Below are 17,401 nucleotides of genomic sequence, written 5' to 3' on the forward strand. Positions count from 1 at the left end.
TCTTTCTCTCTTTCTCTCTTTCTCTCTCTCTTTTTGTTCATTCTCTCTCTTTCTTTCTTTTTCTATTTCTACCACATTTTGCTGAGTGCTAGCTCTGTGTCAGATCTTGGAATATAGTAAAGGTTTTTCAAATGTTGGCTGCTATTTCAATAAAAGGTTAAAATTTTAGCATGATCTAATAATTCCAAAGCTGCATGCATTTGATGACATAACCTAAGGGTTTAAAAACAAAAATAAAAAGTGACAGAATGACAAGGAGAACTGACAAATTCACCTCCATAGAGGGAGGTTTAACCTCCTCTTCTCAAGAGCAGATACATAAAAGCAAGGTAAATATAAATTCATTTGTAATGATACAAAAGATCTAAACAATGCAATGAACACCTTTGATTTATTAAACATATAGGAAACACCGACTATAGACACATTTATGAAAATAACACTCACCATAGGTCATAAAGCAAGTCTCAGCACATTAAAAGGAGTCAGTGTGACACCTTCCGTATTCTTTGTCTGCAGTACCACGAGGTAAGAAAACGAAATAACAGCCTCTTTCCCCAACTCTTGGAAATTAACAACACACTTTCCAATGACTCATTGAGCGGAATGGAAATCATAACGAAAGTTTAAAAATGTTTAGAACTAAAACATAATAAAATATTACGTATCAAAATTGTGGGTTGTGGTACATTTTATGTTATGTCTATTTTACCACAATTAAAAGAAAAGCAACTGCAGGTTGCAGCTTAAGTCGTATTGCCTTAAGAACTTGTATTAGGAACAAAATGAGACTAAAAAAATTCATGAACTAAGCATTCAAAATCAAGAAGTAAAGTAAGAACATCAGAACAAAGCAAAAGAAAGAAAAGAAACAATAAAGAATAGAAATTAATTAAATGGGAAACAAATGTATAGTAAAAAGGATTAACAAGGCCAAAATTGGGCTCTTTGAAAAGATGAGTAAAATTGATGAACTTGGGGAGCAATTGATTAAGAACAAAGTTTGAAGGCATAAATAATCAATATAGGATGAAAAGAAGGGAGATAACAGAAATTAGGAGAGATTTAAAAGATATAAAATAGTACTATGAACAGGTTTATACTCATGAATTTGAAAACCCAAGCAAAATGGGCAACTTTCCAGAAAAATATGTAAAGGATGACTCAAGAAGTAATAGTGGCCAGGCACGGTGGCTCATGCCTGTAATCCCAGCACTTTGGGAGGCCATGGCGGGTGGATTGCTTGAGCTCAGGAGACCATCCTGGCCAACATAGTGAAACCCCGTCTCTACTAAAAACACAAAAATTAGCCGGGCCTGGTGGCGCATGCCTGTAGTACCAGCTACTTGTGAGGCTGAGGCAGGAGAATCGCTGGAATCCAGGAGGTGGAGGTGGCAGAGAGCTGAGGTCCTGCCACTGCACTCCAGCCTGGGTGACAGAGTGAGACTCTGTCTCAAAAAAAAAAAAAAAAAAAAAAAGAGGAATTCCAAATAGTGCTATATCCCTTAAAGAAATTGAATTAGTAGTTTAAAATCTACCGCTGTCCCTACCAGCCCCCATAATTCTGAAACTAGGTCCAAATACAGATGGCTTTATAAATTTTATAAAATATTTAAGGGAGACATAATGTAATATTATCCAAACTTCTCTAAAAATAGAAAAAGATAATATTACCAACTCTCATAATGAAACTAGTATAACCTTGGCAACAATAACAACAACAACAAAAAAGTCAAAGACAATATAAGAAAGGAAAATTACTGGCTAATCTCCCCACCCTACATGCAAATATTGGCAATTTCAAGCCAGCAATACACAAAAGGCAATGCATCATGACTGACTGAGTGAAGGTATGATTGAAGCTGCTGTAACAAAAAGGCCTGAAAACACAGTGGCTTAAAGAAGCAAAAGTGGGTTTCTCTCTCAGGTCTCGAGCTGAGTGGTCCAGCTCTACGTTGTCCCCACATAGTTCTAGGATCACTCTGGTGTTTTTATTTCCTACTCCGTGGGGAGAGGGAAAATGCTGTACAGGTTAAATGGTTTAGCTTCCAGGGAGATGATGCAGGAGTTGCTGACATTACTTCCATTTGTACCTTTTTCCCCCAGACATGATCACAGGGCCAACTCTGCTGCAAAGGAGACTGAGAAATGTCTTTAACTGGGTGAGCGTGTAGCTTGGCCCAATTCTGGGATCTCTGTTATTAAAACGAAGCAGAGAATGGTTGCTTAGGGATAGTCAGCAATAGTCCCCGGGTTAACTAAATTCGGCTTATCTGGGAATGCAAGAAGAATTGGACATCAGAAGATGTATTAATATAATTGACAACATTTCCATGGATACAGAAAAATACATTCAATAGAATTAAACCCTTAATAATGATAAAACAAAACTGCTGTTTCTAAGAATAGTAGGGAAACTTCTTTTACTGACAATAATATTTGCCAAAAGCCTGCAGTAGACATCAGGTTCAATGGGGAAATATTAGAAACAGTCTCTTTAAAATCAGAAATAAGACAAGGATGCCTGCCAGCACTGATTCCCTTCAGCCCTGTAATAAAAGATCTAGACAAGCCAAGGAATTAATGTTATAAAAATTGGGAAGGAAGAAATAAAACTGTCACTTTCCATAAATAATAAGATTGTCTCTAAAGACAGCCGTAGACTTGTTAGTAGCAAAATCTTTACATGAATTAAAATGAGAATTTCCATCCAGATTTCTATATAAGTTCAATATGCAAAATGTGACATTTTCCCTACATATGGGCAACAAATAGAAAATTCAATTTAAAAAATATTAGTTATAATGGCACTGAAAGTAATAAGGTATCGAGGAATGAATCTTTTGAAAAATGTGCATGACATTTCCGGGAAGAAATTATAAAACCTTATTGAAAGTTATAAAGAAGCAATATACCATGTTAATGGACAGGAAGACTCAATATTATAAAGATGTCAATTCTCCCCAAATTGCTCTAGAAATTGAATACAGTTCTAATCAGAATCCTCACACAGTTTTTTTTTGGAACTTGACAAGCTTATTGTCAACTTTATATGAAAGAGCAAAGAGTCAGTAGTAATGATAACGGTTTTGAAAAAGTTCAAGAGTGGATGATTTGCCCTGCTGGGTCTAAAGACCTGATGTAGAACTTCAGTAGTTGGCCGGGTGCGGTGGTTCATGCCTGTAAGTAATCCCAGCACTTTGGGAGGCCGAGGCGTGCGGATCACCTGAGTCAGGAGTTCGAGACCCGCCTGGCCAATATAGTGAAACCCCGTCTCTACTAAAAATACAAAATTAGCTGCCTGTGGTGGCAGGCGCCTGTAATCCCAGCTATTTGGGATGCTGAGGCAGGAGAATCACTTGAACCTGGGAGGTGGAGTTGCCTAGACCCAAGATGGTGCCATTGCACTCCAGCCTGGGCAATAGGAGTGAAACTCCGTCTCAAAAAGAAAAAGAAAATTGCTGTAGTAATTGAGGCAGTGTTTTACTGACTTGAGGGTGGACCAAGAGGCCGATACATGGAGAGGCTAGGAAAAGACTCATGCAGTTATAGACGCTTGGCATGTGACATGGTTTGGATCTGTGTTCCCATCTAAATCTCATGTCAAATTGTAATCTCCAACATTGGAAGTAGGGCCTGGTGGGAGGTGATTGGATCATGGGGGCGGAGTTTGCATGAATGGTTTAGCACCATCCCCCTTGGGTACTGTATAGTGAGTAAGTTGTTGTGAGATCTGGTTGTTTGAAAGTGTGGGGCACCTCTCGCCCGCTTGGTCCTGTCCCTGCCATGTAAGATGCCTGTTCCCACTTTGCATTCCACCACGAGGCCTCCCCAGAAGCAGATGCCACCACGCTTCCTGTGTGGCCTGTGATACCGTGAGCCAATTCAACCTCTTTTCTTAGTAAATTACCCATTCCCAGATATTTATAGCAATGCAAGAACTGTGAGATGCGAGATGGCTCAACCACAGCTTACTGGGCAAAAAGCAGGCAGAGCTACTCAATAAATAATAAATGATTCTGGAACAATTGGTCATGGAGATAATGATGTTAAATACATATCACACAGGCTGGGTGCGGTGGCTCATGCCTGTAATCCTAGCACTTTGGGAGGCTGAGGCGGGCAGATCACCAGAGCTTGGGAGTTTGAGATCAGCCTGGCTAACATGGTGAAGCCCCATCTCTACTAAATATACAAAAGTAGCCGGGTGTGGTGGCAGATGCCTGCAATCCCAGCTACTTGGGAGGCTGAGGCAGGAGAATCGCTTGAACCTGGGAGGCGGAGGTTGCAGTGAGCTGGGATCACGCCACTGCACTCCAGCCTGGGCGACAGGGAGACTCGGTCTCCAAAAAAAAAAACAAACAAACAAACAAAAAAAGAAAACCCAACATATCACACAAAAACTAAAAACAGTCAATAATCTCACTACACCCTAAATTCCGTCTGACATGTGTAAAGACCTACTCGTATTTATTTTCTTTCTTCTTTTTTGAGACAGGGTCTCACTCTGTTGCCCAGGCTGGAGTACAGTGGTGTGATCATGGCTCACTGCAGCATAGACCTCCCAGGCTCAAGTGATCCACCCACCTTAGCCTCCTGAGTAACTAGGGCTACAGGCATGCACCAACACATCTGTCTAATTTTTGAATTTTTTGTAGAGATGGGGTTTCACCATATTATACAAACTCTTTTCAAACTCCTGGGCTCAGGTGACCTGTGTGCCTTAGTCTCCCAAAGTGCTGGGATTGCAGGCATGAGCCACCGTACCTGACAAGACCTATTTATGAAAAGCAAAACTTTAAAAGAAAATGAAGATATTCATCTTCATGAAATTGGGAGAAGGAAAGGAATTTTTAAGTAAGATTCACTCAAAAAACACAAGTCATTAGGATGCAGGGCAGGTGAGCCTCCAAATTGGGGTTTAGCTTTGGAAGGTTCTTGGCTTCTCTCAGGAAAGAATTCCATGGTGAGCCAATGGTGGAAGAAAACAGCTTTATGGAGGCGGCAGTGTTGCAGCTCCGTGATTACTCCTGCAGAGTAGGGCTACCGGACAGGCAGTGTGCTGAGAGCAGCAGCTCAGGGGCAGTTCCGCAGTCACGTTTATACCCACTTTTAATCACATGCAAATTAAGGGGTGAGGTATTCAGAACTTTCTAGAAAAAGGGTGGTAGTTTCTGGGCTGTTGCTAGGGAAGGGGTGGTAACGTCCGGGTGTTGCCATGGCAACTGTAAACTGACATGGCACTGGTGGGCATGTCTTGTGGAGAGGTGCTTTCACCTCGTCCCCATTTCTGCTAGTCCTCAATCTGGTCTTGAGTCGAGCCCTGCCTCCTACCTCAATTAGGAAAGAAAGTGGAAATTTGACTAGATGCAGATAAAAATTGTGTCTATTAAATGTCACAACATATTAAAAGACATCCCACGGACTGGAAGAAAGTATGCAATGCCTCTAGCAATTCAAGCTTGGAAATCAGAATATGCAAAGAACTTCTCCAAGTAACTGTAAGAGAAAGATAAATACTGGGCCGGGCACAGTGGCTTATGCCTGTAATCCCAGCACTTTGGGAGGCAGAAGTGGGTGGATCACCTGAGGTCAGGAGTTCGAGACCAACCTGGCCAACATGGTGAAACCCCATCTCTACTAAAATACAAAAATTAGCCGGGCATGGTGGCATGTATCTTTAATCATAGCTACTCAAGAGGCTGAGGCAGAAGAATTGCTTGAACCTGGGAGGCGGAGGTTGCAGTGAGCCAAGATTGTGACATTACACTCCAGCCTGGGCAATAAGAGTGAAACTCCATCTCAAAAACATAAAGCAAAATAAAATAGATAAATACTCCAATAGAGAAATGGACAAAAGTGAAGAAAAAGCAATTTATGGAACAGGAAACACAAGTGTCCAATAATCACTTGCGAAGTTGCTGAATACCACTGGGCATCAGTTAATGTAAAGTAAAGCCACAGTGAGATGCTAATTCACACCTATCTAGTTGGCAAAAGTATAAAGTCTTACAGGCCAAGCATGGGCTAGGGGGTAGATGAGGAGGCTCCTGGAAATGGGTGTAGCACTGTCCATTGAAGTGCAAGACGTGTGTGTATACTTTAAACCTCACACACCAGCCCAGGAGCACACGGATGTTCACAGCAAAATCATTTGTAGTGCAAACATCACAAGCCACTTACAAATCCTGGCCTGGGAGGTCTAGGCTACAGTGAGCCATGATCGCACCATTGCACTCCAGCCTGGGCAACAGAGTGAGACCCTGTCTCAAGAAAGGAAAAAGGAAATAAAGATGAGTAGGTCTTTACACATTTTGGACAGAATTTAGCGTGTGGTGAGATATTGACTGTTTTTAGTTTTTGAGTGATATGTATTTAATGTCATTATCTCCATGACCAATTGGATAAATACATTTCGATACATTCATATACTGGAATATTTACCAGAAAAATAACTAACCTAGAACTCTAAGTTGAACATTTCCCAGCACGCTGCTGGGCGGGGTTCTGCCTCCCAAATTCTAAGGCCTGTGGTGAGGAGAAGGGAGCTGACTGACCCTGAGTGACCCCAGAACAAGAGGTAGCACCTCTATGAGGACAATCCAAGGAGAAGGATTTGGGCTGAAAATGAGGAAGGGTTTTCTAACAGGTCAGGCTAGGCAGGAGTGAAACAGACTGCCCCTTAAGGGAATGAGCTCCCCGTCATTGGAGGTATGTAAGCAGGGACTGGGCAGCTGTGTCATGGGCAGTGAACCAATCATTGTCTATCAATGGCACAAGAGTGGGTTGAATACAGATGGACTTAGGCCCCTTCTAAGCCTGCCCAGAGGCCTCGTGGTTCTGTGATTCAGTAAGTTTGCAAAGTGTGGTCAAAAGAGGATGGGACTAAATGAATAACCAAATGTGACACATCCCTGCAGTGGGACACTGCTCACTAATAAAAGGGACATACACACCGTGACACATGTAACAACAAGATGAATCTCGAAAACATGCTGTGTGAAAGGGCCTTGGATGAGACGCCACTCACTGTGTGATGCCGTTTATGTGAAATCCTAGAAAATGCAAAGTAATCTACAGAGGCAAAAAGCAGACCAGAGCTTGTGTGTGTGAGTTGGGCGGTGGCTGGAGGGGTGGGGAGGGAGAAACAGAGGAGAGGTGGGCTGCATGGGGGTGCAAGGAAGCTTTCCAAGGTGATGGAAGTATTCTGTGATGTTCTGTATCTTGGGAGGTTTCATGGGTGTGTGTATCTGTCAAAATGAATGGAATTATATGCTTTAAATGGATCAAACTTACTGTATGCAAATTATACCTCCATATAGATACCTTTTTTTTTTTTTTTTTTTTGAGATGGAGTCTTGCTCTGTTGCCAGGCTGAAGTGCAGTGGTGCGATCTCAGCTCACTGCAACCTCCGCCTCCTGGATTCAAGCGATTCTCCTGACTCAGCCTCCCGAGTAGCCTAGTACTATAGCTGTGCGCCACCATGCCCAGCTAATTTTTGTATTTTTAGTAGAGACAGGGTTTCACCATGTTGACCAGGATGGTCTCGATCTCTTGACCGCATGATCTGCCCGCCTCGGCCTCCCAAAGTGCATGTAGATACTTTTAAAAAAAGAACTAAAAGGTGAGGAGGGCTGGAGCAGAGGTCAGAGCTGCTGCATTACGGACTTGGTCACATGGACTTGAGCCTGACTGCTGTCGTCCAGGTGGCTTCACTCCTCCATCTGGCCATCCTGCCAACCCTGGTCTGTCCACTCAATCCCAGGACCACCTGCAGATGGGGGACATTCCCAGAGAGTGGCTCCAGGGCTCCTGTGTCATTCTCGGTGTGGGTGAGAGTGCTTCAGGGATAGCTTTCTGTTCTTCCATGTTTTGTATTTGCTACAGTACCAAGCCCAGAGCTGGGTATTCAGGTGGTGTATCATTGATGCATGCAGAATGAGGAAGAGAATCAATGGCTTAAGCTAAGGAGAATTTTTGCTTGGGATCTCCTGGAGAAGGGGCTTTCTTGGGATGGAGAGCAATTGCAATTTTAGGACCGCCATGGCCATGTACAGTTGAGTGAGTTGTGTACTGCAAAAATTAAAAATAAAAATAATAAAATAAAAAAAAAGGCCAGGTGTGGTGGCTCACGCCTGTAATCCCAGCACTTTGGGAGGCCGAGTCAGGTGGATCACGAGGTCAGGAGATCGAGACCATCGTGGCCAACATGGTGAAACGCTGTCTCTACTAAAAATACAAAAAATTAGCTGGGTGTGGTGGCACGTGCCTATAGTCCCAGCTACTTGGGAGGCTGAGGCAGGAGAAATGCTTGAACTCGGGAGGCGGAGGTTGCGGTGAGCTGAGATCATGCTACTGCACTCCAGCCCGATGACAGAGCAAGACTCTGTCTCAAAAAAACAAAACAAAACAAACAAAAAACAAACAAACTAACCCCAAAAACAAACAATCTCTGCTCTAGTGGGTGAACAAAGGATAAAACTCAGTACCTACACTGCTTTCCAGGTCAGGTGGCTGCACCCATTGGCTGTGTATTCCTAGAGAAGTGCATTATTCTTTTCTCTTCCCTTTTTTAAACAAAAAAATGTTTTATTCTGGAAGAATTTTAGATGTACAGGAAAGGTGCAAAGATAGTAAGAGTGTTCACGTACAGTTTTCACCCACTTTCTCTGTGTGCTAACATCATTTGTGTAACCACAGTATGTTTGTCAAACTAAGAAATTACTATTCTTACAATACTCTTAAAATTTTCAGACTTGATTTGGATTTTACTACTTTTTCCACTGATGTTCTTATTTTATTTTATTTTTATTCATTTATTTATTTTGAGACGGAGTTTCACTCTTGTTGCCTAGGCTGGAGTGCAATGGCGTGATCTCTGCTCACCACAACCTCTGCCTCCTGGGTTCAAGCAATTATTTGCCTCAGCCTCCTAAGTAACTGGGATTACAGGTGCCCGCCACCGGGCCTCGTTAATTTTTCGTATTTTTAGTAGTGATGGGGTTTCACCATGTTGGTCAGGCTGATCTCGAACTCCTGACCTCAGGCAATCCACCTGCCTCAGCCTCCCAAAGTGCTGGGATTATAGACATGAGCCACTGCACCCGGCCTGATGGTTTTGTTTTTAGAGCTAATTTAATTGTTAAATTGATTTAAGAATTTGCATGTATACATGAAACATTTTTTTTTTCCTTCAAGAACTAGAAAAGAATTCTTTTTAAAAATTTATTAAATTTTTTTTATTTGTAATTGACACATAATCATACATATTTATGGGGTACAATGTGATATTCTGATGTATGTATACACCATATAATGATTAATCAAATCCAGGTAATTCCCACATCCATCACTTTCAATATTTATCGTTTCTTTGTTGCAACATTTGAAACCTTCTCTTCCAGCTGTCTTGAAATATGCACGAGATTGTGATCTGCTGTAGTCACCCCACTGTGTAACAGAACACCAGACCTTACTCTTTCTGTGTCAATGAAGCTCCACGAATGTTGTTTTTCTGTTCCAGGTTCGAATCTGGGCTACCACACTGTATTTAATACATTATTATTATTATTTTAAATTAACACAGAGGTTGCCCTATGGACTAGCAGTGGATGGAAAAAGAAAGGGGTATAGAGAAGTATCCCAGAACAAAGTCCTCAGGTGGCCTGTGAGGGAGGAAGTCCCAGGGTGGTCACAGGGCACGCCTGGCCTCTCTGACCCACGGTCTTAGCACAGCATATGCAAAGCGTAGAGGAAAGACAACGGTTTGCTGGTAGCTTGAACAGTTGACTTGCCCAGTGCTGGGGCCAGCACTTGAGGAAGTTGCATTTCCCTTTCTGTAAAAGTCAATGTTGAGAACCCAGTAACTTATGTGAATTGCTCTGAAAACGTTCAGCCTCCGGGTGCCTGGTGGGAATCCCGAGCTCTGCCAGCCAGCAGGCCCTAGCTCTCCTCACCCTCCTTCAGGGTTCCTGGGTTGTCCTGAACCAGGGTGGGTGACCAGTGGCTCTTTCTCTCCCCGCCCCTCCGTCCTTTCCCTGCCGCCGCACTGGAAAGGTGTGTGGGTGGGGAGTGATAGCAATGAACGGTGAACTTGGCGCCAACTGGGGTGGTCGAATGTTCTCCGAGTCCACATGGAGAGCCCTCATGGCGAAGGGAGCTCCCCACGAGCTACAGAACTCAGGCTTTTTCCCCTCAAACAGCAGCTGGAGCCAAGAGCTGCAGCTTAAAGAAGAGCTTGGAATCACCTGAGCCTAGGGCTGGTTTCAGGTTAGGTGGTCAAATGACTTCTCAGACCCTCAGTTTTCGCATCAGGGAAATGGGCCACAGTTCCTAGCTCCAGGGTGCCTGGTCCCCCAGGGTGGTCTCAGGATAGACTTGGCTCCTGTGGGGCACTGACCGCCACTTCCTCTCAACGTGCCCTTCTCCATCAGCGGACCCCACCTTCCCTTCCTGCCTCATCGCCCCACATCCTCCCACCCAGGGACTCCCACACAGGCCCTTGCCAGGGGGAGCCTCTGGGTCCTGGCTCAAGCAATCTCCCCCCACCTGGAGTTCCCTCTTTAGGGTGCACGTTTCAAGAGCCAGCTCCAATGCTAGCTTGCAGGCCCCCAGCTCTCCCTCTCCGTAACCCTGAGGTCCTCTCTGTAGATTCCCTGTTGCCCCAGTCACTTCCTGTCTGTTTTATGATCTCCCATGATGAAGTTGTGCCTCCCCCCTCCAAAGGGTGTAAACTCCAGGGACCAGCTGTCTCTTGCATCCTGGGATCACCAGCACCTGGTACTGTGCCTGGCACACAGCAGGCACTCATTAAATGCTGTGCTTAGAATTGAGGTGCACTGAATGCTTGGAACCCTCCAGTTCTTGCAGAACGGCCTCTGGGCCTGCCCCGTGGGCAGGAAGTGAGCCTCCCAGCACAGAGGGCCCCCGGGTCTCCTGCTGGAGCCTCCAGGCAGGGGGTCTGTGGGGATGGCCAGGGCTTAGCCTAGCACCTGAGCGCCCCTCCCACCAGCTGCTCTGCCTCACCGCATGCTCCGCCCCCTGCAAACCACCGACCCGTGGGGGCAGCAGCTTGAGTAAGTTCCCCTTCCGCTTCCTCCTGCCCCACCACTGCTGCTCCTCAGCGGGCGCCTCGCCAGTCTCCACACCCCTTGTGCCCGCAGAAACGCGCCTGGCCCTGAGCTGTCACCACCGACACTCTCCAGGCCCCGGACACGATGCAGGCCATCAAGTGTGTGGTGGTGGGAGATGGGTAGGTACCTGGCTGGACTTCCTCACAGCCCCCAACTGGGATGCCCTGAGATCCTCCCACCCTGGTGTCCCTGGGGAAGCCCCTGGTCCTGCAGAATTAGCTGTCCCTGGGAGGCAGCTTGGAGGGGTCGCTTCCTTCTTCTCCTAGGGCCCACAGGGAGCACCCCAGGGTGGGCTGAGGACAGCTTCACCCTCTTCAGCCCCACCCCACCCGGGGAGCCATCTGGGTGGAGGGTGCAGGACTATGGGTGAGAGTGCCAAGGGCTCCTCACCTGCACCCCTAAAGCTGGGGCAGGTCTCCCACAGAGGCAAGCCTCAGTCTTTATTCTGTAGATGCACGAGGGAAGTGAGAAACCTGAAATTCAGCCTTCGTCCCCAGGCTGACCTGGGCTGTCGTCACTGGCTTGGTGCTGCTGTGTGGCCTTGGGCAAGTCACAGCACCTCAGCTTAGCCATCTGGGAGGAGGCCTATGCCCTAGGGATGCTGTGGGGTCGCTTGAGATAAGCTGAGTGGCTGTCTTGCTTGTAGTGTGTGCCTCCTAGCACCCCCTCCACTTTCTCTCCCCTCCCCTCAGCCTGCCAGGTTGGGGAAGATGTGTGGGGGATGTGGGCGAGGAGCAGAAGGGGCAAGGGGACATTGAGAGACAGAGAGGGAAAGAGGAGGCTAAAGAATGGGAGGGTGATTGTGGGGTCGGCAGGGGAGGGGCAGGCTGGGCTGAGACCCTTCTCAGTTGTCAGATCCCAGTGACTTCAGGCTGTTGTGTCTTCTGGGAGCCTCAGTTTCCTCATCTGTAAAATGACAGGTCCAGGCCAGGTGCAGCGGCTCATGCCTGTATACAGTCCTAGCATTTTGAGAGGCCAAGATGGGAGGATTGCTCAAGGCCAGGAGCTTGAGACCAGCCTAAGCATCATAGGGAGAACCCATGCCTATAAAAAAAATTTTAAAAGCCAGGAGTGGTGGCATGCGCCTGTAGTCCCAGCTACTGGGGAGTCTGAGGTGGGAGAATCATCTGAGCCCAGGAGTTTGAGGCTGCAGTGAGCTATAATTGTGCCATTGCAGCCAGCACGGGTGACAGAGCAAGATGCTGTCTCTTAAAAGACACAAAATAAAAGGACAGGTCCAATTTGTCAATCTATCATGCCTGCCAGCAGCCACGTCATAGGGTGCAGCCTACAGGTCCACCCTGGAGCATGTTCTAGCTGAAAGGGGCCTCCTGTCCAGCCCTCCCACTCTACAGAGGAGCAGCCCAAAGCTTTGAGAGACTCAGCTCTCCTGGCCTGGGCTCTGCGGCCCCGAGTTTGGCACTGACCCATCTAGGTGGGGGTGGGCTCATTTGTCCACCAGCCTCAGCTGATTCTGATGCATGGCTCCTTATCTGCCCATGCCCGCCCAGCCCAGTTCACTTCTGCTTTGTATCTGATCGGAGGAGGGGTGGGCGGAAGTCAAGGGTTAACGTTCCAGTCATTCAAAATTACCTCGGTGGCAGGCCCAGGGGAGGGCAGTGGTAGAGAGGAGAGGATGAGCTGTCTCCTCTGAGCAGGAAGTGACAAAACCACACAGGGCAGGGGAAGGCCCAGAGCTGCCCCTTGGCCTCTGGGCTTCGGCTCAGCTACCTGCGCCCACTCCCAGCCTTGCATGCCGAGGGTGGAGTAGGCATGCGTTATCACTTCCTTCCTATGTACCAGCTCTGGGGTTAGTCCAGCCTTCTCTATCCTTTCACCAAACCTAATAGGTCCATTTTACAGGTGGGAAAATGAAAGTTCAGGGAAGCTAAGTAATGTGCCCAAAGTCTCACAGGATTTGAACCCAGACCACCCTGACTCAAACCGTGACCTGGTAACTGATCTGCTCCAAGGGGAGGTGAGAGGGGAGAGTAGGGCCAGGCCTTCCCTAGCAGCCACCAGCTGCTGCCATGCGTCAGGCCCTGTGCTTAGCGCTTTGATAGGCATGGTTGGATTTACTCCTCAGCACACTTCTATGAGGATGGGCTCATCTCTATTTTCTAGATGGAGAAACTGAGGCAGAGGCAGGTTAAGTGACTTGTCCAAGATCATACCACTGGTAGGTGGGACAGCTGGGATTTGAAGCCTGGGTCAAGGCGTCCGGGGCCCCTCAGCATTGCCTGAGTCTGCTGGGCACCCTCTGTCCCACATCACTGGCCCCTGGAGAAGCCTGTGGGAAAAGCGGATTGCCAACTCTGCGCACACCCGTGGATCAGAGTCTCTGGGGCTGAACCTGAAGTCTTCACTTTAACAAACATCCACGTGACTGGCAGGCTCTCGGGTGTGAGAACACAGACATGGGGCGTCTCACATGGGGAGACGGAGGCCCAGAGGGCTAGGCTGGGTGGATGCTGAGGTCTTTGCAGAGGACCAGGCAGAAACCTCCCATGTCTCTGGCAGAGCCCATGACCGCCACCCTCTTGCACTTCCTGTCTTTCAGGGCCGTGGGCAAGACCTGCCTTCTCATCAGCTACACCACCAACGCCTTCCCCGGAGAGTACATCCCCACCGTGTGAGTTCCTGGGGATACGCAGGGTGCTGGGACAGGGGGAGACTGTCACCAAGTCGACCTACCTTTCAGGCACTTCCTGTGGGCCAGACCCTGTGTGGGCACCCAATGGGGTGATGCCAGAGCCACAGCCTCCAGCCTGGTGGAGCTGCCTGACGGTCCAGCCGGGAAGGCAGCACTGGCACTGAGAAGTGCTGGGGGCTCCCAGAACCCGGGGTGGGGTGCAGGGGAAGGGGTAGAAGGGAGGAGGTGGTGGCCTCTAGGCTGGGCCTCCAAGCAAAGGGACCTGGAGGAGAGGGCTGGCTCGGGCGAGAGCAGGGGCTGAGAGAGGAGCTTCTGTAGAAGCAGGCTGCTGGAGGAGGTGATCCAGAGGGCCTGACCCCAAGGAGCAGGGACACCTGGGGACAAGGCATGCTGGGGGGCAGAACAGAGCCATCTGCTGGCCTGGGAGGCCCTGCGCTCTATTGCAGGGTGCAGAGGCAGGGCTGTCATTGGATGTGGAGGGAGTGTGTTGGCACCAGCGTCTCCCTGGCCAGCCCTCAGGGGCCCCCATTTCTCCTAGGACATTTCCCCAACTCCCTAGCATGGCACTCAAGGCTCCTGGTGGCCTTCACTCAACCTCCCGCCTGCCTTATCACCCATTACTTTGCTTCACACTCTGCCTCCTCCGGACCCTACTGTTCGCCACAAGCTCCCTGCACATTTCTACCCCAGGGCCTTTGCTCAAGCTGTTCCCTCTCCCCATCGTGCCTTTTCTCCCCACATCCACCTGTCCAAACCCTCCAGGCCCAGCTCCAGTGCCCCTTCCTCCAGGAAGCCTTTCTGATCTACCACGAAGGGGTCTCCACTCCACAGACTGACTTTATCTGATCTCTCCCACGACCATGAGCCTGTGGAGGTCAGGGAGCCACGACCAGCTCTTTGTGGTCTTCTACATGGTATAATACACGCATTATCTTACACACAACACATGTGTTTTGAGTTGACCTGAATTGAACATTGTGGGAAAGACCATAGGAAGATCGGTCATAGCCACCATCTAGCAAAGACCTGCTGCGTGCTGGCCCCTGCACAAGACGTCACACAAGTGATCTCATTTGATCCCCCTGGGAGGTGGCTATTAGCATGCACAGGACACCCATGGGGAAACTGAGCCTCACAGCCACTAAGAGGCTTGCTTCCCCGGCTTACACGGTCCTGTCCAGCTTCAGAGCCAAGCTCCATGCAGAGTCTCGCTGGGGCCCTCGTTTCTTGATCTTAATGAAATCCCCTTTCAGGAGCAGGGATCAGGCTCTCCCAGGAAGAGGAGGGCAGGCAGAAGGGAGAAGAGAGCCTAGAGCCAAGACGCTTCCAACCCACCCCAGAGGATTCCTCACTACCCAACCCCCAACCCCAGACTTGGGTGGGCTGGGCTCTCTCTGCTGCTGTCTCTTCCCGGGACACTCTGCTCAGTTGCCTTAGATACCGCGGCCCAGGCTAGAGGAAGGCAGGCAGCCAGGAGAGGGCAGGGAAACCCTAGCAGAGAGCCTAGAAAGCCGATTTTGCCCCAGCTCGGTCCTGATGCTGGTGAGTGCCGCTCTCTGGTCCTGTCCTTATATACAAAACGGGAATGAGGATTCCTGCCCACTCACCATCAACCATTAAACTTTTAACAGGTGCCTCTAAGTACAGAGGGAGGGCTGGCTGCAAACCTGAGCAGGGTGGCATAATTAGGCGAGGCGGCTCCTGCTCAAAGCCATGGTCACCAGCAGTGTGTTGTCACTGCCTGTGTCCCTGGGTCTCTGGATGCTGGCTTGAGAACTTGTCCCGCCTTTGTGCATCCTGGCTGGGTTGAAGGACCCACTTACTGCAGGACCTTGGACCAATCACTTCCCCTCTTTGAGCCTTGATTTCCTTTTCTATAAAAGGTGGAGGCTTGGGAGTCCCAAGCTCCTTCCCCAGGCGCCTCCCCTGTGCGTTGAGATGGATGGCTGAGTCTGCTGAGGCCAGGTTATGGCCAGGTGCTCTCAGCAGCCTGGATGCCCCTGATCCCTGATGGCCCCTAGTGGACTTTGTTGTCCTGGACAACATCATAGAAGCTGGAGGAACGGACCTGACCAGACCTACCTTCCCAAGACTCTCTGAAGGATTGGGTGAAGGTATCCCACTAGGGCCAGCTCCGTGCATGTGGCCACCTGTCCATCTGCACAGGGCCTCATGCTCAGAAGGGTCCTGCACCTAGTTGAATGCTCTGATGTCTGCATCTTGAAATTCTTAATCATTTTTGAACATGGGCCCTGTGCTTTCATTTTGCACTGGGTCTTACAAGTTCTATGGTGGATCCTGCATCACACCCTCCTATAGCTTCAGGCACAAAGTTTCTCAGCCCCAGACGAGACCCCAGAGCAGGATCCTGCTACTGCCAATGCCTGTGTCCCTGTGAAGGGAGGGTAAAATAGTCACACTGGGCCCTTGACACTGGATGGGGAGGAGGGAGAGAGGGTAGGTTGGGAAAAACAGGCAGCCCCAAATCTCTGGCACCCGAGATTAAGGTGGAGAGAGCTTCTGGGCTGGGGATGGTAGGTTTGCTGGGGTTTGGGGAGGCCGGTGCTGCAGATACAAGATCAGATAAGCCTGAGAGCTGGCTCTGCTACTGCCAGCCATGAGGAGTTAGCAGCAAAGGGATGGACCTGAACCTTCGGAACTGACACCTTCCTGAGAAGCCAATCAGTTGCCAGGACTCGTGGGGCTGCACCATGATTGGCTCTTGCCGCCTGCTCTGTTGTATAGACCCTGTATTAGAGCCGGCAGGGCCCTATGAGATCTTTGCATCAAATCCCCCATTTCGCAGATGGGGAGCCTGAGCTGCTCTGTGGATGGCCTCATGTTAGGTGTTGGGGATATAGAAACATGGCAGGAAGACAGTGCCCTCCGGTGCCTGTGACACAGAAGGGCTCCCCCTTACACCTCACCTCCTTAGAACCATGCTCAACGGAAGCCCTGGTGAGCTTTTAAAACTGAAAGTTAGGCTGGGCGTGGTGGCTCATGTCTGTAATCCCAGCACTTTGGGAGGCCAAGGCAGGCAGATCGCTTGAGCCCAGGAGTTCGAGACCAGCCTGGGCAACATGGAGCAGAAACCCCATCCCTACAAAAAATACAAAAATTAGCTGGGCATGGTGGTGCGTGCTTGTAGTCCCAGCTACTTGGGAGGCTGAGGTGGGAGGACCGCTTGAACCCAGGAGGATGAGGCTGCACCGAGCTATGATTGTACTATTGCACTCCAGCCTGGGCAACAAGGTGAGACCCTATCTCAAAAAAGAAAAAAAAAAAAAAGCACCCCCAAAACGACTGAAGCTTATCCTGGCCTAAATCTCTTCTGTGGCTCCCTTCACACTTAAAACTCATCTTGATGTTCAAACCGTGAACAACAGTCCCTGTCTCCCCAGCCTCATTTACGACACCCCTTAAGTAAACTTCAGTTCAAGTACATAGACTGCCTTGATGATCTGAACCTCCCCCCAACCTCTTCGCTCCCCTTTATGACACCCAGAACCCTTGCTGCTTTCCGTCATTCAGTTCCTGGCTTAGACATCGCCTCCTTGCCCCCCTGTCTAAAGCAGCTCCCCACCTCCACCCTGCCCTCTTCATCTTTCCATCCCA

General features: G+C 48.7%; 1 protein-coding gene across 3 annotated transcripts in view; it reads left to right on the forward strand.

Annotated features, from left to right (window-relative positions):
- The first annotated feature begins 10,912 nt into the window (after positions 1–10,912).
- Positions 10,913–17,401, forward strand: part of RAC2 (ras-related C3 botulinum toxin substrate 2 (rho family, small GTP binding protein Rac2)) — a 23,428-nt gene continuing 16,939 nt past the window's right edge. For 2 of the 3 annotated variants that reach the window (XR_001005979.1, XM_011978916.1), the window contains exons 1-2: positions 11,067–11,252; positions 13,694–13,765. Coding sequence is in view for 2 of the 3 variants with exons in the window: in XM_011978916.1 (XP_011834306.1) it covers positions 11,218–11,252; positions 13,694–13,765 (107 nt within the window). In the remaining variant the exon portion in view is untranslated. Of the gene's footprint in view, positions 11,253–13,693; positions 13,766–17,401 lie in introns of all 3 variants that reach the window. The other variant, XM_011978915.1, reaches the window with a different exon arrangement.

This window comes from Mandrillus leucophaeus, unplaced genomic scaffold (assembly GCF_000951045.1).
Source record: "Mandrillus leucophaeus isolate KB7577 unplaced genomic scaffold, Mleu.le_1.0 Scaffold2, whole genome shotgun sequence".
Taxonomy (NCBI): Eukaryota; Metazoa; Chordata; class Mammalia; order Primates; family Cercopithecidae; genus Mandrillus; species Mandrillus leucophaeus.